This window comes from Episyrphus balteatus, chromosome 3 (genome assembly GCF_945859705.1).
Source record: "Episyrphus balteatus chromosome 3, idEpiBalt1.1, whole genome shotgun sequence".
In the NCBI taxonomy this organism is placed as follows: domain Eukaryota; kingdom Metazoa; phylum Arthropoda; class Insecta; order Diptera; family Syrphidae; genus Episyrphus; species Episyrphus balteatus.
Genome location: NC_079136.1, coordinates 29,012,904 through 29,038,975, shown reverse-complemented (window position 1 = coordinate 29,038,975; position 26,072 = coordinate 29,012,904). Strand labels below are relative to the sequence as shown.

The 26,072-nt window shown below is 29.9% G+C and overlaps 1 protein-coding gene across 3 annotated transcripts in view; it reads right to left on the bottom strand.

The window, feature by feature from the left end:
• Window positions 1-11,428: 11,428 nt before the first annotated feature.
• LOC129916140 (protein toll) overlaps window positions 11,429-26,072 on the bottom strand; it is a 177,203-nt gene continuing 162,559 nt past the window's right edge. For all 3 annotated transcript variants that reach the window (XM_055995936.1, XM_055995934.1, XM_055995933.1), the window contains 2 exons: window positions 13,979-15,269; window positions 11,429-13,918 (listed from right to left, as the gene is read on the bottom strand). In XM_055995936.1, coding sequence (XP_055851911.1) covers window positions 11,878-13,918; window positions 13,979-15,222 — 3,285 coding nt within the window. In that variant the 5' untranslated portion in view covers window positions 15,223-15,269 and the 3' untranslated portion in view covers window positions 11,429-11,877. The remainder of the gene's footprint in view (window positions 13,919-13,978; window positions 15,270-26,072) is intronic.

Below are 26,072 nucleotides of genomic sequence, written 5' to 3'. Positions count from 1 at the left end.
TACTGAATGTGTGAAGTATGCCGCCATTTTTGAAATTGTTATTTTGTTGTTTCAGGTTGTTCCCGATTTGTTCCGGAATGTTCAATTTTTTGATTTTTTCATTGTTCCATTGTGTGGGACAAATGGATGTATAAAAATTATATTGCAACACCAAAATCCACAAATTTTGTATGGCAAAATGGAAAATTGACAAAAATATTTCGCTCAATATTTAGCGGTCCATAAAATTCATTAATTTTTTTAATTTTTGCTTTAAATTATAACTTTTTTCACAAAGTGCAAAATTGAAAATTTCATTTTGCGCTTGTTTTTTCCGACTAAAATTTTGTACAAAAATTTTGGTTTCAAAAACAACTTCCGAAAACATACGATATATTTACAATAAGTAATTTCTTAACTTTTTTCAAAAAGTGGCTGTGGCAGTTATATACTTTAACGGCCTAATATTCTAATAGCTGGGAGCAGATTTCTTGCATGAGAGCGAGAGGTAACCGATTCATATGAATGTCACAGGTAGTCTGGGTGATGGTATTACGAATACCTCAGTGCTCAGTCTGTCTGGTAGTCTGGGTGATGGTGATTACGAATACCTCAGTGCTCAGTCTGTCTGCATTCATTGGGAGGGAGCGGGTCATAATTCTGCTTGTCAAAATTCTGTACGACAAAATTCTGTGGGGTCAAAATACTGTAATACCATAATTCTGTACGTCATTATACTGTAAAAACAAAATTCTGTACGTCAAAATACTGTATCAACAAAATACTGACATGCAAAATTCTGTTTTGTAAAATTCTGTACGGCAAAATACTGTATATCAAAATTCTGTAAAAATGCTGTAAAAAAATATCGTTTTGATAATGTAAAAAAGTGCGCGCGCACTTTTTTACATTATCAAAACGATATTTTTTTACAGCATTTTTACAGAATTTTGATTTACAGAATTTTGATGTACAGAATTTTGAAATACAGTATTTTGACCAACCAGAATTTTGCTATACAGAATTTTGACTTTCAGAATTTTGTTCGTACAGCATTTTGCACATACAGAATTTTGACATACAGTATTTTGGCATACAGTATTTTGAATACAGAATTTTGCAACATACAGAATTTCGACCCCAACCCTCATTGGGAGCGTTGTCGAAAAAAAGCGCATCAAAAGTACCATTTTTCTGAAAATTGATTTAGTGAGGGTTACCAATTAAAATTTACAGATACTCAAGTAGCACACTGGTGTATAAATTGGTGTAAATTCATTAATTTTGGTGTAAAATTGAGAAATTTGAATAAAATGGTGTTGGGTTGGGGTCGAAATTCTGTATGTTGCAAAATTCTGTATTCAAAATACTGTATACCAAAATACTGTATGTCAAAATTCTGTATGTGCAAAATGCTGTACGAACAAAATTCTGAAAGTCAAAATTGTGTATAGCAAAATTCTGGTTGGTCAAAATACTGTATTTCAAAATTCTGTACATCAAAATTCTGTATATCAAAATTCTGTAAAAATGCTGCAAAAAATATCGTTTTTATAATGTAAAAAAGTGCGCGCGCACTTTTTTACATTATCAAAACGATATTTTTTACAGCATTCTTACAGAATTTTGAAATACAGATATATTTAAAAGAGGGTTTACTATGAATTTCTAAGAGATCAACTTAATAAAGAGGCAAGCTTCTAATGCTGATTAATCTAGGTACTTTATTAGGAGCTACGGAAAAAAGAGAGAGAAAACAAAACTACACTTATTGAAAAAAACAATCTGAATTAAACCACGTTGCATACCTAAAACGGATTGAAAAAAAATTAAATTTATATTGATTTTGACATTTTTACTGTACAATGTATTTTGTATGTTTAAGAAAAGTTTGATTTGTGTTTCTAGAATTGATTTACTTTTTTACTTTAATAATTATGTTTGTATAAAATAACAACTTTACTGTAAATAATTAAATTTAAAGCTACTAATTAGTGTTTTTTTTATCAAAGGAAATTTCTTTAAAAATACTGTATTGAAAATACAGTATTTTGCCGTACAGAATTTTACATAACAGAATTTTGCAATCAGTATTTTGTTCATACAGTATTTTGACGTACAGAATTTTGTATTTACAGTATAATGACGTACAGAATTATGGTCTTACAGTATTTTGATCCTACAGAATTTTGTCGTACAGAATTTTGACAAGCAGAATTATGACCCGCTCCCAATGGTGTATTTATCAAAAAAGAAGGTATACAAATTATACCATCATCTTTTCTGTGCAAAATTTCACCATTTCTTTTAAGATTCCGTGCAAAAAATACGCCGATATTCAATTGTTTTTATAATACACCATTATTGGTGCATAATATTATTCGATTCTCAAATGAACCGAAACGGTATATTTTGTACACTCTCTTTGGTGTAGGAAGTACACCCTGTGGACATAAAATTCACCAGACTGCATAAGCGGGAGACGTCATATTTTTCCATGGCCGCCATTTGAATAATGAAGACAGCGATTAATTATTTTACTATAATAGTACCTACTATATCGGCCTAATTATCCCGAATTCTTACTTTTTTTCGATTCGTTTATATTATAATAAGAGAACGCTTCTAAAAAAATGTAAACACAACAAAAAAATTATTATTTTTGAAAAACTGATTTTTAAAATCGAAAAAAAAATCATTAATTCATTGAAATTTTTGAGGCGCTCGATTTTTAGACGGGGCAGTATCTAAAATCAGTAGATGGAATTTGTTTCGTTCTTAAATTAGGCACTCAAATTCATATTTAATCATTAGTTAATTGTATTGTGATAGAGAATAATTTATTTTCATTTATTTCATAAGAAATAGTGTACATTTTAATTCATCAAACTATATTTAAGGTTAAAAAATAAACCTTGGTTCAAATTATAAATCAGAATAATTTATATATACAGGGTGTCCCACAGTCACCGCCCCAAATAAAAACCATGGATTCCTGAGGTCATTTTAAGTCGAAAAACTTAAGAGGTAATTTTCTCGTTTTCGTCCCGTTTTCGAGTTACCACGGTTTTTATGATTTTTCCTACCTTGTCCTTTAACTGGCCTTATCTTTGCCAAACTACGTTTGATTTGAAAGATTTTTTTTACGACCAATCAAGAATTTATTACAGTTTTAGTTTGTCTCAAAACTTTTTTTTTTGCGGACAACCGTTTCTCCACAATTTTGCATCAAACACAATTTTCTTCGTTTTTAAGTTGTTTTTTACACTTTCATATCATTTAAGTCAAAAAAACACGTTAATGAGTATTAATTTTTTGTGCTTTTTATTAAAGCCCCGTTTATTTTCATAAAGAAAATAAGTTTTATTTCATAAAAAAGGCTACTGAAAGTAATTAAAAAAAAAAAAAAACAAACTGAGTGAATTAAAATAAATAATAATTTTTAAATAAAAAATTAATTTAAATGAATTAAAAACTTTCTCTGAGCTATTGTGGTTAAGAAAAGAACAAATAGATAAAGCTCAGAAAAAGTTTTAATTCATTTAAATTAATTTTTTATTTAAAAATTATTATTTTTTTTAATTCACTCAGTTTGTTTTTTTTTTTTAATTACTTTCAGTAGCCTTTTTTATGAAATAAAACTTATTTTCTTTATGAAAATAAACGGGGCTTTAATAAAAAGCACAAAAAATTAATACTCATTAACGTGTTTTTTTGACTTAAATGATATGAAAGTGTAAAAAACAACTTAAAAAACGAAGAAAATTGTGTTTGATGCAAAATTGTGGAGAAACGGTTGTCCGCAGGAAAAAAAGTTTTGAGACAAACTAAAACTGTAATAAATTCTTGATTGGTCGTAAAAAAATCTTTCAAATCAAACGTAGTTTGGCAAAGATAAGGCCAGTTAAAGGACAAGAGAGCAAAAATCATAAAAACCTTGGTAACTCGAAAACGGGACGAAAACGAGAAAATTACCTCTTAAGTTTTTCGACTTAAAATGACCTCAGGAATCCATGGTTTTTATTTGGGGCGGTGACTGTGGGACACCCTGTATATATAGATTTATTGTGTATTTTTCAATTTCAAAGGAATAATTTTTCACCAAAAACCAGTTCATTTTTTTATACCACTAGCTCTATTTATATACCAAAATCGGTTTAATTTTTTAACCAGCGGAGTTTATTATATACGAGAAAATGGTATATTTTTTATATTCAAAATGCATATCACGAAAGTGCAAAAAATACTCCAAATATTTTGGTGTATTTTTTAATTTATACTCCAAATATTTTGGTGTATTTTAGACTTTTGTGCTACTTGAGGTATTGTCATCAAAAACCTGGCCATAATTATTTTTCGTGGTTTTTGTTATTATTTCTGTTTAAAATGAGTATTCCTACAAGAAAATACAATATAAACCTAGTTTTTGTTATTTTTATTTTTTTTACCCAAAACTAAAAAAAAAATGATTAATGGCCTGTACTCCGCCTGTCGACATTATTTATCTCAAATTTTTTTCCTCATCCCTAATACCCAATTCTCAGTTTCTTTTCTCTCTTCCCCAACCTTAATTAAGATCACTCAAAATAAAATAGACTAATAACATCAGTAAATTTAATTTAAAAATAAAAAAACGTTGCATAAAGTAAGGAGTATTTTGTATCAGAAAGTGAAAAACTAATTGACCCTCGATTCTCTAAAGAGCACCTAAGAGCACCCAATTTTTGTTGCATTGTGTTTAAGAATATATAAACTAACTCATAAGCCCGAATTAAAATAGAAAAAACAATCTAAAATTTTCAAAACTTTATTAATATCGTTAATAAATAACTGAAGAAGAATTCTCCATTTAATTTTTTATAGATTTCAATCACAACACTTCGATATCGCATATAGAATAACACTTACCAAAATACTTCGCATTCAAATAAAAATGAGGTAGATGTAACAGTTAACTTTGAACTCATTTTTTAACAAGACACGATCGAAAAACAAAAAAATGAGTGCAGTATATTGACACTTGTTTATTTTGCATCCACTTTAACAAACTTTTTGGTGTTTTGATTTTCAGAAAAATCGACTTATAACCAGGTTTTTACTACAAATACTCCTATGTGCAACGCCACAAACTAAGTGATAACAAATATACCGAAAATGCGCTTTTTAACCTCTTAAAATTACACCAAAAAAAAACCAATATCAATTTAACATTTTTTAAATATCAAATTAACATTTTTTAAATATCAGCCAAAAATGCTCTATAAAATGTGTTTTATGATATTTAAAATGTTAAAACAATATTTTTATTATCAGGATGATATTTAAATGTCACATTTTTTTTGATATTTTATTATCATTTTTTCATATCAATTTCTCATTCCAAATTGTTGAAAAATATTAAATACAAAATTCTTAATGTGTACTAATTTAAAGGCGCTTTGTGTTTTTTCGAAGTAAAATGTATGATTTACTGAGAAAATTTGATCGGCAATAAGATTTTACTTCACATAGTTTGGGAAAAAATAACAAAACAATTATATCACCTATAATAGAAAAAATAATATCACCACTATTTGTAAAGAATATTCACTTTCAGTAATGTTTTGAAAAAAGAAAGAAAATAGGCACTTAAAATAATAAAAACAATAAAAAAAAAAAGAAAGAAATAGGTTTCATTGTAATAAACTAAAACGTAAAATCTAGTCAACATTGATATTTTAATTGTAAAAGTGAAATTTTCACTATCCACCTAAAATTAAAAAAAATGTCAAAATGATATGAAAAAATATCAAAATTGATATTTTAATTGTTTGACGACTTTTGTCACTCAAAAATGTTAATTTGATAGCTGTTATTATCAAATTTTTTTTTGGGTGTAGTCGCATCCTGTAGCCCTGGACTCCCTGTTTACAAAAACAGCTATGGCAGACATTTTAAAACATTTTGTAGCCCCATGTGACATATATTTTACAAACCAACAAAGATCCCACAAAAGCTGTTCAAACTATAGGTATATTTTTTGTTTGAAGCTTATAACATAATTTTTAAATTTTGCTTTATCGAAATAGTACGCCATATTTCTAATACATGGCACCAATAGTTTTTAATTGGCAGTTAATGTTAAGAGTTCGGCTTTTTTTTTTGAAAATAAGCAAATTTGTGTAAAAACTACGAAATTCAGAAAAAATATTTCTCCTCATAACGGAGTTTTATTTTTTGATTTTTTGAAATTTCCTAAGAATTTTTTTTGTTTGAATTTTTGCATTTAAACAAAAAAAATAAATTATTTAAACTTATTTTTTTACTCCGTAAACTTCGAAATAAGTAAATAATGAAGATATTGAATTTAAAAAAAAATACGTCTTTTATTCTAGTTGAAGGCAAATAGATTGACATTATTCATACCATTTTACGTTTCAAGGGGTTAAGTTGTGCGAAAGCTCTGTCACATCGTCCTAAAAATGCATTATTTTTTTAAACTTTAGGGTAACCACTTGAAATTAGTCTCATCTTGTAGCCCTTTATTCCCTGATTAGTTACAGCGCAAGAACGAAGAACAAGCTAACAGCGTCATTTAAAAACCAACCATATCTTTTGGCACATGATCTTACTGTTTTTTTCCGATGCTGCAACTCATGAAACTAAAACGAACACAATCGGATTTCCTGAGAAAAATTTTTTGTGAAAAAAAATACTATTTTAAAAATAAGAATCGTCAAAGCAAGTTGCGAGGATGGTTTTTTGATAAAAGAATTTCATATGGGTTACCTATCTACTATTTTTCAAGCCATGTAGTTCTCATTCGTATCCGTTTTCGTTTTTTTGGGCTTTCGCCTTTATCGTTTAACGAACTCGAAAACCGAAAACACTGCTTATTTATTTCATTTAAGGAGATTAGGTCACCTTTAACACCACTGCAAAGTAGTTTGTAATAATGAAAGGAAGTTTTAAAGAACTTGTAAAAGAAATTCTCTCTTTTTGAAATTCATTTTTTTGACCAGCTTTTTAAGTTAAACGTCTTTATGTGAGTCTAAAACCAAAAAGGAAAATTCTATATCATCCATACCTACACTAAGTTTTCCCAAGGTATTTTTTTTCAAGGTGTAATGTATTTTAGCTCGGCCTATTTTATTCATCATTGAAATAAAAAATTAAAAAAAAAAACACACACACACACAAACAAGAAAAAGAGATAAAACCAGATCAGTAGAACAAGAAACACAAACAGCAAACAGGCCAAATAAATAAACCAAAAAAAAAAAATCATGAAGAAAAAAACAACATTTTTCTTTGCTTCAACGGCCAATTTAAATGCAAATACTATACACCCAACTAACATTTATCCTGCAGCACATCATCCTGCCTGTCAATTAAATACACAAAGAAAAACTGCTGCTTCTATCCGTTTTTCATCTCACCCCTCCCGTTTTTCATTTCTGAATGTTTTAAAAGAAAGATGAAAAAAAAAAAAACTTTGATGATGTCCCTTGTGTAAGCAAAGCAGTCACTTGTCTTGAGGTTTTTCTTTTCAATTTCGAATGCAAGTGGAAGTCTCTTCTTAAGCCCGGTCACCTCCATTTTTTTTTCAACAGGAAATAGACCACCCTCTTTTTTTATCGTTTGATACAATCCTAAAAAAACTTTTAGACTCCTTTTCAAATGCATTTAAGCTGCAATTCGTTTTGAATTATATCAAAAATTCATTTTCAAAACTTTCTCGCATGCATCCACACCATCTATCTGTGAGTATGTTTATCATAGCATTAAACAAAAGCCTAATTAAAACAAGACTTAATTTAAATTTTTAATATTTATAGCATACAAATATTGCGCATTAATAATGCACTCAGGACTGTTAATTTCCTCTCTGATATTCATATTCTGTGGTGGATAATTTTCAAATTCATATAAAATACCAGCGTCATGATGATGTTGTCGAGTAAAATATTACCAAAACCTACACATTTCAATTGACTTGGTTTATTTAAAATTGTATACAGTCAAACCACAAACATTAACCACACCGAGTGGACTTTATTGCAACAAAACTGGGCTTTAATAATAATATTAATGAGCATATACTCCTATAGAGTTTCTATAGCTACTATTATAGAGGCTCGGACGAACCCTAAATGGAATTATCAAAATTATGCTTCTAGTGGAGATTTTTTTACCAACACAAATAGGAATACAAATTAATGTTTAAAAACATAATTACACTCACAGGAGCTTTTAGTTTGTTTAAAGGTAAAAAAGTTATTTAATCTGTCCACGGGGGTAAAGAAGAGAAGGCTGTTTATTAATTCTTTTTTTTTTTTTTGCAAAAATTGCCAATTTATTTTATATTACTCAGTGGGGGTGCGGAAATAAAGTGAAGGCTAACAAAAAATAAGTAAACAAAAAAAACCAAAAGGATAACCACCTTCAAGTTTCATCACAGTTACGAAAACTTTAAAAAGTTTCTTCTCATTTGTTCAAATGGTATATAAAATTTTAAAAGGAAACACCCGAAACTAATTACGGTCTAATTATGGTAGGAAATATGGGGAAAGTAATATGATGAGAAAATAGCGAAGGAATTTAAAAAAAGAAGAAGAACTAAATTAGAGGTCAAGTCAGAAAGTATCTATTTCGCTTGTATTTATTTATTTATTTTTTTTTTGTGGAGAGAAATTAACGAGAAGTTTTTTTTTCTTCTTGCATAATTATAAGGAAAACTCTTATTTAAAAAGGATGGGGTTTCTTATGAAAGAAAAAAAAAATTCTACCTGTTTAGAGGGAGTGTTTTGATTTTTGATATAATCTTCATGGATCAGTCCAGTTTATTGATAATCTGGAAATTCATCTTGTTTTAAAAGAATATTCTGCAACCAATCGGTATTCGATTTATTCGTTGGCCGAATGCAATGCAAACCAATATGACAGGTTATTATAAAATGTCAAAAGTCAAGTAGAAGAAAGATAGATGCACATTAGGGTGGGTCAAAAAAATCGAAATTCTTTTTTTTGATTTGGTACTCCGAAAAATCGATTGCTAGACACCTCTAGAATATACACACCAAATATGAGCTCTTAATATTAATGGGAAGGTCCTCCGCTTCGCAATTTTCCATTTTTCGACTTTTTAGCAAATTTCTTCACATATTCTTGTAGGAAATTGAACGCTCTACAAAAAGGTCTTAAACACATTTTTCGTTTATCTAACCGTTTAATAGATATTTGAGGTCCAAAAATCAAGAAAACCTTTAAAAATTCGTTTTTTGTTCTAAATTTTGTAACAAATTGAAAAATTATAATCATCAAACGCGCAAGACATATTCTTGTAGGAATTAAATTGTTCCACAAAAAAGGTCTTATTAACTTTTTTCATTAATCTACCCATCCTAAAGATATTCGACGTCAAATTAAAAAAAAAAAAAATATAAAAACATTTTTTACTTTTAAAAATTTTCTTATTCACGGAAAATTCATTATTTTTAAATTAACAAGATATATTCCTCAGAATCAAATTGATTGCTGTAACCGTTTAGAAGATAAAGAAAAAGAGATTTTCTTGATTTTTGGACCTCAAATATCTATTAAACGGTTAGATAAACGAAAAAAGTGTTTAAGGCCTTTTTTGTAGAGCGTTCAATTTCCTACAAAAATATGTAAAGAAATTTGCTAAAAAGTCGATTTAAAAAAAAAATGATTTTTTTTTGGTAGAAGCTTGATGTAAAAATGGAAAATTCGGTTTCGTTTAATTGTTTTCGATCAAGCCTTCGCGAAAACTGGGCTTAGCACCAAATCGGCTTAATCGTTTTTTTTTTTTTTTTTTTTTGGACCACCAACCTCAGAAGACCTCTCTCCTAGAAAGGGAATTTTTTATGCGCAATTAGATCTAAAATTTGATGAACCGAGTTATTTAATGAAATGCACTTTGTCAATGATCGATTCAAAATGGTGAATTCCTTGAAGATTATCTAATTTTCATCTAAGTAAAAAAAATTAAATGATTTTTGAAGGGCAAAAGCAGTGTTCGGAAAAAATATTTTTCCTGCACAAACTAATGAAGTTTTATTTTTGGATTTTAGGAAAGTGCGTAAAAATAAATATTAGATAGTTTTTTGTTTGAATTTTTGCATTTTTTGTATGCAAATATAAATTATTTAAATTTATTTTTTTACTCCGTAAATTTCAAAATAACTAAGTAAATAATGAAGATTTTGAATTTAAAAAAAAATACGTGTTTTATTATATTTAAAGACAAGTCGATTGACATTATTAATTTTAAAATTACAAGGGGTTAAAGCCACCCTCCATATCATAGAATCGATAAATATCAGTTTTGGTATTTTGGTATCTCTTTCGACAAAGATATTTGCTTTTGTGAATTATGAACTAAATTTGAGTCGATAGAGTAATTGTAAACGAAAAAGATCAAACGATAAAACAAAAAAATATCGCTTATAAAAAAAGGTTTACAATACCAAAATTAATTTTTTGATGACTGTCAACAAAAGTCGTCTAACTATAAAAAAAAATGACATTCGCAATAAGGGCCTAAGTCTCAATCTTTCGTATTTTTTACGGATTCTTAGAGATACGGCTGCTGGAAATCGTGCAAAAGAACTTAATTATTAAATGACTAGGTAGTTAAGTTAACTAGGCAATTCGTTTCGATAAATCAGGACTACAACCATTATCTTCTTTGGTCCTATTGATAAAAACTTCATCCGCCAGTATGAATACCTTTCAATCCGCATTAAAAAACATCATTTACTGAAAGAAAAGTTAAAATAAAAGAAACACATTTTTTTTTTTTTACATATTTTTTGAATTTATTGATCTCATTAAGTCTTTAAATTACTAGTTTCTTTTTTTTTATTTGTTCACTTACTTTACTATTTATTTACAAAGAAAAACGTATTCACTATAATATTCGATATAAAAAAGGCCATTTTATCATTTTATTTCTTCTTCATCATCTTTCATCATGTTTTACACAAACCTAAATTTACATTTTATATATATATATATTTATAGATATATTTTCTGTTTTATTTTTGTTATTTAATCTATAATTATTTTTTATTTTATTGAAATTAAAGTTTATCAAAAATAAAATATATCAAAACTTGCATCAGTTCATTTTTTTAACAATTTATTTTTAATTTTTAATTAAATTGAAACAAAAAAATATTAAATAAACTATAAAAATAAAAAAAAAAAAATACATACTAAGCTAAAAATGCAAAATATAAACTTTTTTTTTTTAAATAGGAAATTAAGTTTTATTTTATTTTTATTTTTATTAATATTTTTTATTCTAACACTTAAATTGAGATTTCATTTTTTGTTTTTAAAATTTAAAATATCTAATCGCTTGTATAAATATATTTTTTGTTTGTTTTGTTATGTTTTTTATGTGAAGTAAGATGATCTTATTTTAATTAAAAAAAAAATTAAATTTAAAATATAATTTTATTTATTAAAAAAAAAATTAAAAACAAAATAATATTATACATCATTTGAGCGTCAGTTCTTAAAATTTAAAATTTTTTCCATTTGCGACATGATACCTACATTTCGAATGATTTTACAAGCTACACGTAACCAGGGCTTTGTCAAGTCCAAAAATCTTTGGAGCCCCTTTTAATGTCATTCATGGCGCCGCCGATGTAGTATAGAAGGATCGGTTTTTATTTTTTTCTTTTTATTAAATTTTATTTATAGTGTTGAATTTTTTTTTTTTTCAATTTTGTTTTGTAAATAATGCACATCAAGGATAAAGATAGTTTGTGTCCATAATATTATTTTGTGGGTGTTCTTTAGTCTCTCTCTTGTTTAAAAAATAACTTTATATTTCTCACACAACAACTACTCTAGATGGTAATAGGTTCCGAAGTCAAGTCTGTCCTATACATCACTTTGCTTGGCATTTGTGTTAATAATATAGGCTCCATTAATGTGTCCATTATGACCGTTGGGCAGTTTTCCATTCAAATAATAGGGTTGTACACCATTTCCATTGGTCATCATAGGGTTGCCACCGTTAAGTTTCACCATCAATGGATTCTTTCCAGCTTGTTCGGCAGGTGGTGTTGTTAGGGGAGGAGTCACTGGCGAGGGTTTAATAAGTTCTAACTTATCATCTGTTGAACTTTTAAGAGCGGTCTTAACCAGTCCAGATATGTTATTCGATGGATGGGGCATAGCATAACGTAGTTTATCCCAGAACCATGGATCACCCCATTTCACATAGGTGTTCATTTTCAAATAAGCCCTCAATTCTGGGTCAAGATCGTCTACGTTTCCAATATCTCCATAGATTATCACAATTACCCTAGCTCGCCCTTCATTCAAGGCTGCGGTGTGAGCGGCCCTGAACTCCATTCGTCCCCACACAGATTCTATGAAATTAGGCGACAGCACTACGATAGTTCTTCGAGACTCGTCAACTGAACGTACAATCTGAGTGGGAATAAACTCTCCCACAACCCAATCACGAAGGTGAAGACACAGTTTAAACGGTGTTGGACCGTTTTCAAGTTCCGGTACCAAATAATCTGCAACTAAGTCTTCGTCTTGATGAGAATACGACAAGAAGGCATCATATTTCTTGTCCTTATCGAGTTCTTCTTCGGTAACAAACCACAGGCACATATTATGAGCATAAAGCCAGACCTTGATTTCCACTTGATATTTATAGTACAGGGCTGCCAAGGTGCCTAAAGTCAGTCCAATTATAGCAACAAGCATACTCATGGCTATAACAAGATTCTCCTCAAACGGACAGATGGCGCTGATTGATAAAGACTGGAATTTCTCTCCACTTAAACACACCATTTGCTTAAGATCGGGAATCTTCTTAAAGTTCAATTGTACAAACTCTAGGAGAGGTTTGGAGTCACACTCACAAGTCCATGGATTCGCGCTAAGAGACACAGAATTAAGGCTTTTACTTTTGTTGAAAAACTCTAGGATACTCGAGTTCAAAAGGTTAAGTTTGTTGTGTGACAAATCCAAGGTCTTGAGATTCTTTGGCAAATTTTGGACACTAACTTGAGAGATGTTATTAAAAGCTGCATAAAGCCGGATAACTTCTTCAAAACCTGGCGAGGTGATATTGGGAAGACTGGTAAGTCTGTTATGTTCTACATAGAGTTCGGTTCCATTAGAACTGGCAGTATTTAATGTTGGAAGGGCTGGAATTTCAGTGAAACCAGCATTGGAACAATTCAGAATCAGAACACGATCGAATGTCCGAACCATGCACTCACAGCCAACAGGACAACGGTTTCTTTCATATTCCAGTGGACAAAGAAGTTCCATTGGAGATAGGTCTTGTACTAAACGCCCTTTTAAATTCTCAGGGCCGCTACATTCCAGATGATTGGCTGATATTTTCAAAGCATCCTTCAACTGACTTCCTAGATGTCCATTCAAGTATTGCAAGAAGAACAACGGTTCACAATCACAGAAGAGAGGATTATAGCTTACAGCAGCTTGAATCTTCTGTTCGGAAAGGTTCAAGTCTAGATAATCGATTCCTGAGAAATTTATTCTGGTAATATTGTTGTGGGTAAGGTTGACAAAGATCCGTCTGCTAAGATATAGAAGATCATTATCGGTGATCATGTTGATGTTATTGTGGGAGAGATCAAGGTTTTCCAGTTTCAAGTTGTTCATTCTCCAATCGGTGAAAATGTGGCGGATTGAATTGTTTCTCAAATTTAGGGTTCTCAGTTCTGGAAGGTCTTGAAATGGTGAACTGATTTCGATTTGATCACCTTCTTCGAGAAGTCCAAAGAAAGATTCACGTAAATGGATTTGGTTGTTCTCCATGTTGATGTAGGAGAGTTTTCGGGTGTGACCGAAAGCTTTAGAGCTTATGGTGAGCAAATTGTTGTTATCCATGTAGAGGAATTCTAGATTCTCCAAAGAGTTAAAGGTCTCCCTGGAAAGAGATAGAAAAAGTCAGTGACTTGGGTGAAAAAGAAATTTTAAGAAAACTTACCCTGTGACATTTGTCAGCTGATTGTGTGACAATCGAAGTACTATTAGGTTCCTAGTATTCTGGAATATGTCTTCTGGCAAGGAAAGTAGCTTATTTCTGGTGAGATCCAAGTCGATCAGTTCAATTTGATCAGCAAAAAGCATGTACGGCAGTTCGGTAAGATTATTTCCAGAGATTGTGATGTTTCGAATGGACGTTGAATTGGCAAAGATGTTTGGAGGAATGGTCTCTAAGTCACAAGAAAGACGTACTTCTCGAAGATTTGGCAGATTAGAGAGCAGTCCCGAAGGTAAATGCTTCAATGGAACACGATTATTGTTCAATCGGAACAATGAGAGATTCTTGTTTTCTGCAAAAAGTCCTTCGGGAAGTGACTTGAAGTAGTTGCCATTGAGATTGATAGTTGTGAGATTCTTGAGATAGGAAAACACATCCGGACGGAAAGTGACAATATTGTTTGCACTTAAATCAAGATCAGTTATTGAATAGACACCTTCAAAGGCATCTTTGCTGAGATTTGTTAGATTGTTACTCCAGAGATTCAAATGTATGAGTTTCTTTTGATTTCGGAAGATTCCCGGGGGAAGATCTTGCAGATTATTGTGGCCAAGTTCTAGAAAATTTAAATTCTCCAATGAGGTGAAAATATTTTGTGGTAATTCGACTTTATTCGAACGGAGATCGAGCCAGGTGAGATTTTTTAGATCGGCAAAGACATCTTCGGGTAGAGTTGACAAACCATTCGAACTAAGTCTTAATCGACCGAGATCGTGCAATCCTCGGAAATGTAAACGTGACAGTGATCCACCAAGTTCACCACTTTCAAAAAGCAAAGCATTCACTTGAGTGATTCCTAATCTTTGAATAATACTCTGTATCGGTTGTAATGGCGGTAACGGACATTGACTTATTTGTACCATTGGATTACTTCCAATGTTCATTTTTGGCAGTAGACTGTATTCTGATGGATCAATATGATGGCAATTAATTTGAACATAATTGTTTTGTCGAATGCGTATCATAATTTTGGGGTCGATACCTTGACCGGGGCAGGCGATTTCAAAGTCTGTTAGTACTGGTGAGCAGTGACATTGAGAGGTACTGGACATTTCTTGACAATCTTCTCGCAGTTTCATTGTGAAGGCGAGTAGAGATGATGAGCTGGTTGTTGTAAGTTGAACAATGGATAGGAGGAGCATGGCTATTGCCAGCAGATAGCTGCTGGTGCAGCGATGTTGGGGCATTTTTAATGATATTCGGTTGTAAGTTCTTGTTGATTGGAGTTTACGATCTGAAAAGAGAAGAATAGGAAGTAAAATTTAGTTAAAAATATCTATCAATTTGTTGTCTAGGTAAAAGATTAAAATTAATATAAATATAATGTAGTAAGTACAAGCTTGGAGGGATTTCAAAATGAGTAAATAGTTTAATTTCTTTTATTAAGATGCATTTTTAGAAAAAATATTTTCAAAATCGTTTTAGTCCTTTTAAAAAACTAATTTTTATAAATAACAAAATGGTGAAAAAATGTTGTACTTTAAGATTCAGTCCATAAAATATACACCCAATTTGGTGCTTGAGCATGATAAAAAAATATTTTCAAAAAGAACAAGTACTCTTCTGTTGAGAACTGTGAAAAAATCGTTTTCAGTGTTGCAGGATCAACCCAACATATCATTGTTTATAAGGCAACTAATCATAGACTGATCATCAAGTAAAATGTCATAAAAAGGTTTTATTGAAACAATTTCATTTTAAGTTAATTTTAAGAATTTTCTTCTTCGGGGAATAAACAATTTTTGGTATTAATTAGAAAAATAATTTTATACATAATATAAATATTTATTAATTTTTAGTTTTAATATTAAATTTTACAACTTTTTTGGTTTTTGTATTGACTTTTTTTGGCTTCAAACCATTCCTAACTCTTTTAACTGAAGCACCTCATTTTCTTGCTGAAAATCATACGATAAAATAAAGTCTTGCCTTAAAATTGCTTGACATGTTCTCCAAGAGTGACAGTTTTGGCGGAAGAAGGTGGATGAAGTCTTAACGTCATCGTTAGCAAACAAAAATGAGGTTGGCTGTAAAGCCGGTTTACGGATGATGATTTTACGTGATAACGTCGTAAGAAAACAGGTTGTGTGCTTTTAAAACTAGTCAATTGAAGCGTTTATTTATTTCAAACAATCATAATTTACAAGAAAAAGCTAAAAAAAATTACCTTTTTTATTTTCTTATTTTATTTATTTTTTTATTTTAAAAGCTTACAAAAAAAAAAAATTATGAAATTTAAAAGCCAAGTATTTCTTCTTAAGAATGAAACCATTTTTAAATTTTTGCAATGCGCAAAAAGTATACAAATAATTTATTGAAAACAATCATTTTCAAAAAAAAAACATGGATTTTTATCTTCTCACGTCATTAATTCCATTTTTTCCCTAACAACCTATACAAAATTTTATACAATCTGAAAGCTTATTGTCTTAGCTCAAAATATATATATCGATCAGGTCTATGAGACATCTACAAAAAAGAGCAAATTTAATAAAAAAAACATTTTTTTTTATGTTCTCAGGCTATGGAATCAATTTTTTTGTTTGACAACTTATAAAAAATATATACCATGAGAAAGCTTATTATTTCACCTTTCATATGATGTATAAATCTCATTTCAAAGATGCCTACAAGAGAAGTTAGAATTTTTTAAAGTCAACCATGTGGAATTTCCAGACTGAGATTACGGTACTTCCCACACTGGTGGCTGTTAATGATCAACAGATCTCCACTGGTGTTTTGAGGTTTTTCACAAGTTTCTTGATTTAACATTGTGTAGCTTGTAGTTAGTCTACCTTTATGTTTGATGTACCAAATGAAAGGTAATTGTATCAGGATGCTCATAAATGTTTAATCAAATTTCTATATGCTCTTAGTCAAAAGTTATAACCTGTTGAATTTTAAAATTTTATTTTACCGTTATCTCAAAATTGTGTTTACGAAAATGATTGAAACTTCGCACACATATAGTCGTAGTCATGGTCTATCATTACTCCATATACTTAATTCCTGTGTCTATTAAATAAAAAAATATAAAAATAAAAAATGATGAAAATCGGTTAAAAACGGTCAAGAAACGTGTTTTTTAAAAACTTGTTTCTTCCGTTATTCAGTCTAAAATCACTAAACGATTCTAAACACATGTATGTATAAGGCCAAAACCTACATGTCCTATAAGTTTGAGATTTTTTGAACACTCCAAAAAAAAGCTAAAAATCAAAAATTACCCAAAAATACCAATAAAAAACAAGGTGTTTTTCAAAAATTCATATTTCGAAACGCATAGTGTTGGAAAAAAATCCGTATCAGACGCCTAATTTTTTTTCTTTCATCTTTCACCTGGCATCCTTAGAATTGTCAAAAAAATTTCCTTTACCCAAAATCATCATTTTGTCATAGCCCCAACACGTGTACAACGTTCAAACAAAACGTTATAGCTTAGTTTCAAATTTTTTTAGAATTTTTTCTTAAATGCAATTATTCTTAAATTAATCTCATCAATCTATAGCAAAAAAAAATCAATTCTCTACGACTTCGCGTTTAGATTTTAGCCCAAATTTTATCTTTCCGTTTTACCCCTGTTTACCCTATTAAATGACGGAATTTTTAAAAATTCTTCATTTGGATTAAGCTTTAGGCTTTTCTCTTTCAAATATGCTATAGAAGATTTTTGTATCTCTAATAGTTTATTTTTAAATTTGAATTGAAATTTTTTGACGCACTGCGAAAGTGCGAGAGTGTAACGTTAGAAAATGGCGTCACTTTTTTGTGGTGGCTGCCATGGTTCATCGATTTATAAGACGTTATCACGTCAAAAATCTAACGTTATTTCTTACTCAGATCTTTACTTTCAAATACTTACTCCTTCGTTAATCCTGATTTTAGTGAAGAAGACGAGCTTTTAATTGATATTAATTCAGTTAACAAGTGTAACCAAAGCACTGTATATGTGTTTAAGCAAGTAAAACAAGCAAATCTTGTAATGATCCCATAATAACGGATTATTCAGTAAATAGGTATGTACAAATTATATTACATTTTTTGTTTTTTTTTTTTCAAAGTTTCTTCAATTGAATGGCCTCCATTAACTGATCCTGCGATTTAAATAATATTATAGTATTATATTCTCTCAAATATTCCTCGAATACTTAATTTCTATTTTGTATGAATTTAATAATTCTAGTTGTTTTGTCTAGCAAATTAAATCTCAATTACACATTTTTCCGCTTAAATGGCATAAAATAGTTACATTCCTTTTTTTGCTATCCTATATTTTTATTTGCAATTCTTCCTGTAACATAATATTTTTTTGTTGGTTATCTAGTTTACCTTCAATTTTATTATTATTTTTTTTTTTATTAAAATTTAAATGAACTCAATTTTAACAACAATCAACTTGATATTATTTGCAATTCCAACAATTTTGAATTGTTTAACACAATTATATACTACACACACAGTAACTGCAGTGGCAATATCGATTACTTCGATCCTTGCTAAACAAATAAAATTGAATTTCAATTATTACTCATTTAACACCCGTTCCCATAAAGGTATTCTATGCGTCTGCCATATTTGCCAACTCAACAGGAAATTGTATTTTTTTTTTTAACGAGACAATATAAAGTTTTATATAAATACCTACATATATCCTATATGTATGTAGTAATTGTATCTATATGTGGGAATTAAGTAATCAACGGTTTGTGGTCAATTGTAATTGTATGTTTGTGTGTTGAATGTGCTCATTGTTCATTGCTTTTTGCCACTGTGTTATCGTTGTATCCTGTGGCAGAATCTGGCCTCGTTCAACCCCACAAACGAACCAAAAATTGCAAATTGTTGCAATGTGAAATGTTTAACAATGTCCAACCCAACCACAGAATCAATGCCATTGCCATTATATAAAGAGTAACATACAAAAGGATCGCGTGGGTGTACAGTATAATGTGTCCTTTTTCATATTATTATAGTGAAGGTACCTCTTTGTCGAGGGTACATTATTTTGGTTTACCAGGTTAAATTGTTATAAATAAAATTTTATCTAAAACAGTTGCAATTTGTTCTTTCCAAGTGGACTACAATTAATGTGAAATAGAATATTGGTATTATGCTTGAATTGTTTAATTGATATAGCTGTTTTATGGTATACCGTTTAGAGGAAGAGGAAACGTAACTTAAGCCCCTCCAGTTACATAAAATCATTCATTCAGAAATCAAAAAGGTTTTATATTTAAAAAAAGTCTTCCCTTTTGGAATTTCTGTTTGTCATACATTTTTAATCGGTTTGTTTTTATTTTTCTTGTGCTCCTTCTTTAGTGGAATATTTCTTCTTATTGAATGATTTTGTAACAAACAAACTAATTGGTTATTTATGCTTATATACATAGTTTTCAAAATAGAATTTGTTTTTTTTTTTTTTTTTTTTTTTTGTCTTTATTTGTGTAGTGTAACGAGAAACGAATATTTTTCAGTCGTTTTTCAGAAATTTTGCAGTCAGAGAAAGAAGGAAATTCAGTTACTGTATCTACACATACTTACATCCTAGGCAAAAAGTACAAAACAAATAACTTCTTTTATAGCTTTTGTTGTCTTTTTCAATGAAACAAAGTGTTATTTGTAAAGTGAAATAATTTTCCTTTAGATGATTGAAGAAGATCGTTCCTACAATGTACGAGTTTAACAAGTCGAATATACAGGGTATGAATACAATGCATTAATTGTATTGTGCAGAAGTTACATCATTCAATATTAAAAATATCGACTAAACCCAAAATGATGTTAACAGTAAGAAAACTGGTCAAATGGTTTTAATACCTTTATCAAAAAGATTTTTTCTTAAGCAATAAATATTCAAAAAAAAAAAAAAAAAAATGTTTCACATACGCCACAGTGACCATAATTTTGAAATTAGTATAAATAGTTCCTTATCACTGTAGGAAAAAATAACAAGAATGGATTTGTTCTTTTAAGATATTTGCATAAAATTAAAGTCAAAACATATTACGAACGGAAAAAAAGAAGTATGTTTTGACACCCAAAAATGCGAAACTACTAGCGTTTTTGTTTGGTTGTCAATCGTTTGGCACTAATAACAGTTCTGATCCATAATAAAATAATTTGGTTTGATTTATGTTTAATCCATAAATCAAACCAAATTATTTTAGTTTTTGATTTAAAACGGAAATAAAAAAAAAATGGTACCCTATGTAGATTTTATATAGAAGTTTTTCAGCTGCCATTATTAATAATTATAATTAAAACAAATATATTGTTGGATTTCAAAAAACAATCCATATTTTTTTTATTTTTTTAATCAATTTTTTATTAAAAACGGGTCGATAAATTCTTTGAATGAAATAAATAAATATTTCTTATAAAACGCGGTGAGTTTTCGTAAAATTTAATACAAATTAAGAAAAAAAAAATAGTAACAAGATTTTGGCTGTCTGTAAAGTCAGTTTACGGACGATATATAACATCATAAGAAAATAAAAAAAAAAAATCATGTGTGCAATTCACACGTGGTTGAAGTGAAACCTTAAAAATCATTTAAAAAAATCGAAAAAATATAACTTTTTTTATTCCATCACTTTTTTTATTTGACAACCTACAATAAATTTTATATATTATCTGAAAGCTTATTGTTTCAGCTCAAAATATTTATATCGACCATGTCTATACAACATCTACAAAAAGAGGTAGAATTTTTTTTAACCCAATTTATTTTCATAAAAAAAGCAAAACAATCAATCCCTTTTCTCTTCTAACGCCATTAAATCCATTTTTTAAAATACAACCTATAATAAATTTTATTTCATTATTATTTCACCTTTTATATGACGCTTCAATCATATTTCTACCATGCCTACAAAAAAAGTAAGAATTTTTTTAAAGCCAACCATGTCGAAATTTCAAACTAGTCTGGCCATTGGCAACAAATCTTCACAGGTGTTTTGAGATATTTTTCAAGTTTTCAATTAAAGATTATATAAATTGTAGAGCACGTACATTAGGCTGGGTCACAAATGTATGGAGAAATTTTTTTTGCTGATTTTTTTACGGGCACAGTGATGAAAAGGTGCCAAACTGTAAATAGAACAATAATATAAAGTTTGGTTATAATCAAACTTTATCTTCTGCCTCCGGTTGCCCAGCCAAGTTCTCTATGAACTTTGGTCCTACACCCTTAGGAAACAACTCAAGCCGCTTTCGAACCATTCTAACTTTTGTTTCAATAATGTCAAACATTTCAAACTCGTTTTATTTGTTAACATAGTCCAAATCAAGCTAGTCAAAAACTTTCAGCTACGACGTAGGATTTGTAGTTTCTTAGAAAAAGGCTTTCAAAATTCGCAAAAAGAGTAGCTGATTTACTCACTAACATACTAACTAACAAATGATAAAAATTATGGCAAACTTCTAGTATTCATAGAAACTTGTTACTGTCATGGTTCATGGATCTTGAAGTACATACAAAGAAAAAAATCGAAAAATTGAGATTTTACATTCAGGGGGCGTGGTAATCGCCCATTTTGGTAGAATTAATATCAATTATTAAAAAGTATACTTCTGAATACCCTAAAATCTTGAAACTTGTAGAATTGTAGTTAATGCAAAGGAAAAATATTCAAACTTCAGATTTTCTACCTTGGAGGCGTGGTATCCCCTTAAAAATAATAAAAGAAACATATAATGTTTCATAAATTAATTAACAAGTCTTACAAAAATGTAGTTTTGGTTTTTTTTTTAATTTCTCAAAAATGACAAAACATTTTTGCATCCGGTTTTCTGTTTTTGCTTGAAAACAAATAAGAGCATTGAATTTTGAAAACTTAAATAGTACTTAATCACATAAAATTTTGAAAAAAAATTAGTTCGCAAATTTAAACATTTTTTTTTTCAAAATTTTGATTTTGAAAATTAATTTTTCAAAAACTGTTTTATAAAACAGCTTTCTTTGAAAGCAAAATTAAAAAAGAGATTTTGGGCTCAACAAAAATGTAAAACATGTTGTTGTAGGTATAACGGTTGATTTTTAATAATATTTTTTCCTAATTAAATCATTTTTTTTAGAAAATAGGACCTCTGGGCTAAAGGGGGGCGAATATTAACCCCCTCCAAAACGATTTTTTTCTAGTCCCTACCCAACCTACACGCTTAAGCTTTTTGGCACATCTTCTTGACTTAGCTTGTATAAGAAATGAGATCATAATAAATTAAGCAAAGCGTATGTGGTTTTTAGGCAAAAATCAGCTTTTTTCAAAAATTAAACCACAATCAAGAGGCACTTAGGCTTAAAATAATGAAATGAAATTTTACTTATAAGCTAACCGAACCATTTAGCACCTTTTAATCGCTGAGCCTTTTTGAAAATCCAAAAAATTGTATTTTGACCCACCCTAACGTACATACCTTTATGTGTGATATATTAAATGAAAGGTAATATTATCAGCATGCGTATTAAAGTTAAATAATTTTGTTATGTGCTCTAAATCAAAAGATATAACGTGTTTAGGAAAAGAACATCTTTTCACATATGAAATTAATTGAAATTTTGCACAATCATAATTTATATAATTACCTATTTAATGTATAAATTTCATTCATCTATTAAAACAAAAAAGTTATGATCAATTGATTTTTCGTGTCGCTTTTTCGTTTTATCTTGTTTCAAATCACTACGATACAAAAGAAGTTTTCTCTTAAAAAAAAAATATTATTTGCAAGTTAAAAAAAAGGAGAAACCGACGAAGTTACGAATACCAGAGTTACGGGCGACAGAGTTACAAGCGTCAAAGTTACGCGAAACCGAAGTTACGAAAAACTAGAGTAACGAATTCTAAAGTTATGTTAAGCTATGACATGCGATTTTTGGGTTGGCAACAATTGCGAGAAACGATATGGAATTATGGAAATACAAACAAGAGATTAACATTTTTCTCATTGGTCAGAACTAAATGAGTAAAGCGAAAATGGGTGTTATTTAATCTTGTAAAATTTTGATTGGATAGGTATAGATATATACATATATATGGTTTTGTTTTTGTGAGAAGATCGCAAAAACGTTGAAATAGAAAAAAAAACATAAGTATTCTTATGTAAGTTTGGGGGACATAATTGAATTTAAGTTCTTATTTGTCCAACTAATATTGCAAATGCGTATTTTTTTTTTCTATTAATTAATATAATTATTCATAGCGTATTTTGTAATACTCACTTTGTTCTTATTTATATTAAAATAATAACAAAAATAACCCTTTTTTTTACAGACGTTATTTTGGTGTGGTGAACTGTTGTTGCAATTGTTGCCAACCCAAAAATCACATGTCATACCTTAACATAACTTTAGAAGTCGTAACTCTAGTTTGTCGTAACTTCGGTTTCGCGTAACTTTGACGGCCGTAACTCTGTCGCGCGTAACTCTGTTATTCGTAACTCCGTTACCATTTCAAAATAAAGTATTGGACTGTCTTGGGATTCGAACCCTAGATCTTTGGTGCAAAAGACAAATCGTTCAACGGTTTAATAGCTTGATCTGCATGCGTATGGCTGTCTTAAGTTGGACTTGGCTTCATATGACTTGGCCTTTAAGAAGACGAAATTCCAATCTATTCATCGTTTTATAAGATGTTATGTTCATTAGGGTGGGTCAAAAAAATCGAAATTCTTTTTTTTTGATTTGGTACTCCGAAAAATCGATTGCTAGACCCCTCTAGAATATACACACCAAATATGAGCTCTTTATATTAATGGGAAGGTCCTCCGCTTTGCAATTTTCCATTTTTACATCAAGCTTCTACTAAAAAAAATTTAACAAATTTCTTTTCAGATTCTTGTAGGAAATTGAACGCTCTACAAAAAAGGCCTTATACACTTCGTTTATCTAACCATTGAATAAATATTTGAGGTAAAAAAATCGAGAAAATCTTTAAAAATTCGTTTTTTGGTCTTAATTTTGTAACAAACTGAAAAATTATAATCATCAAACGCGCAAGACATATTCTTGTTGGAAATTGATTGCTCCACAAAAAAGGTGTTGTTAACTTTTTTCATTAATCTAACCATTCTAAAGATATTCGAGGTCAAAGTTAAAAAAAATTATGAAAACATTTTATATTTTAAAAAATTTTCCAGTTCACTGAAAATTCATTATTTTCAATTTAGCAAGACGTATTCTTGTAGGGGCTTAAACGTTCTACAAAAAATTATTTGGCATCAAATTAATTGCTTTAACCGTTTAGAAGATATTCGTATCGATTTTTGGGAGTACCAAATCAAAAAAAAAAGAATTTCGATTTTTTTGACCCACCCTAATGTTCATACATTTCCTAATTTAATTTGTATAGCAAAATATTCCTCGTAAGAAGTTTAAATAAATATAATAAAAACCCACAAACCCAGAAGAGAAGGTCCCGAGTTAGAAACTTTTTTTTTTGGTTTAACAATCGGTTTTCTCCAGTGCAGCTTAATTTCTCGTTATCTGAAATCTTTGCAAAAGCAAAGTTAAAAGTTAAAAAAACTTTCTATCCTAAACGAACAGAGGAGAGGAAAGGATTCTCCTGAAAATCTGAAAATTTTATTTGTTGTCTACATTTAGGAGCATACAATATATTCAGGGGAAAAGTTTATATTCTGTGTAAACTCTACTTTTGCTATCACTGAAAATGTATTTTATAAAACTCTCTCAAGCCTGCAAAACCAACCGCACAAAGACCAAAAATTCATCACCCTCATGCAAAAACTACAAAACAACGACGAGTATTATACATCAATAGCTAACAACCACCGAATCAGAAAACTAACACCCCAGTTACCAAAGAGGCTTTTCTATTAAAAAAATCCAAGAAAAGCTTCACACAAAATAGAGAAGGGTTGCAAACTTTTGCTGTTGCACAATAATATTTCTTCCAGAGAGCTCCAGCTCCCAGCCATACAACCAAAAGTTAAGGGTATTTTTCTGTGGTTCTATGCTGTGGTGGCTATTTCTTAAGAAGAAGTAAACTATTTTGTGCAAGTTTATTTGCAGAAATGTTTTTTGTTGTTGGTTAGGATTTCTTCTCTTCCTCACTGCTAAACTCTGTTGCAACCAAAGAACCACAAAAACATGAGCACTTTCCATGGAAGGGTGCTGATAACTGCAATAGCTATCAGCACCAAATTTCAACCTAGAACCAAAAATTGAAAATGTTACTTTCAACTTTTTAGCCCCCTACTCACTTAGTTCCTTCTTTTTTTTAAATGGAAGAGGGGATGGGGGCAAGTCCCGTTTCGTTACCCTATCTGGCTGAAGCCGAAGCCGATACCATGCCGACTGCGACTGCTTACTGCTAACTGCTTCTTCTTGCTTGGTTTTTACTACATTAAACTTTCGAAAACATTAATTACGACATTATGGATTTACACATTAGATTTTAAGTACGAAATGTAATTACAAAGTTCGTGCTGCGTTTGTATTATTATTATTTGTTCGAGACTTACTTTTCTGAATTTTTGTTTTTTTGCTTGGCGTTGTTGGCGCCAGAGGGCTCTTTTTGAAAATTCCGCTTCTGCTGCAGACTCTGAATATTTTTTTTTTTTTGAGTCAATATCTCCAGACTCCAAACCCTGTAATATGGTGGAGGTACTGTTTGTTAGTAGCAGTTAGTTCGAGGTAATTATTTTGTGGAAGAAAATTAATTTATTAAATTAATTCCATTAAAATTGCGTTTTCGGAAAATAAATTTAACTGTCACAGACATTTTTGTTTTGTGTTTCCAAAGGCAATGAGTTAGGGGGTGGTAGAGAGAGAGAAAGAGAGAGAGAGTGTGCCTAAAGGCGAATGGTTGTCGGTTGTTGAATTGAATGAAAACCTTTTTGGTGGAATAAATGTATTTTATTTGAAAGTTAACGTTTTCCTCACGCGTTATTTTATTTTCAGTTTTCTGTATTTTCCTGTGAATGACTGTCTAAAATGAACTTTTCTCTGAGAACCAGGCTGCTGTTACTGACTGTTGGCTGGTGTGAGTGATGATTTTCTTTATTTTCAGTTTGTTTC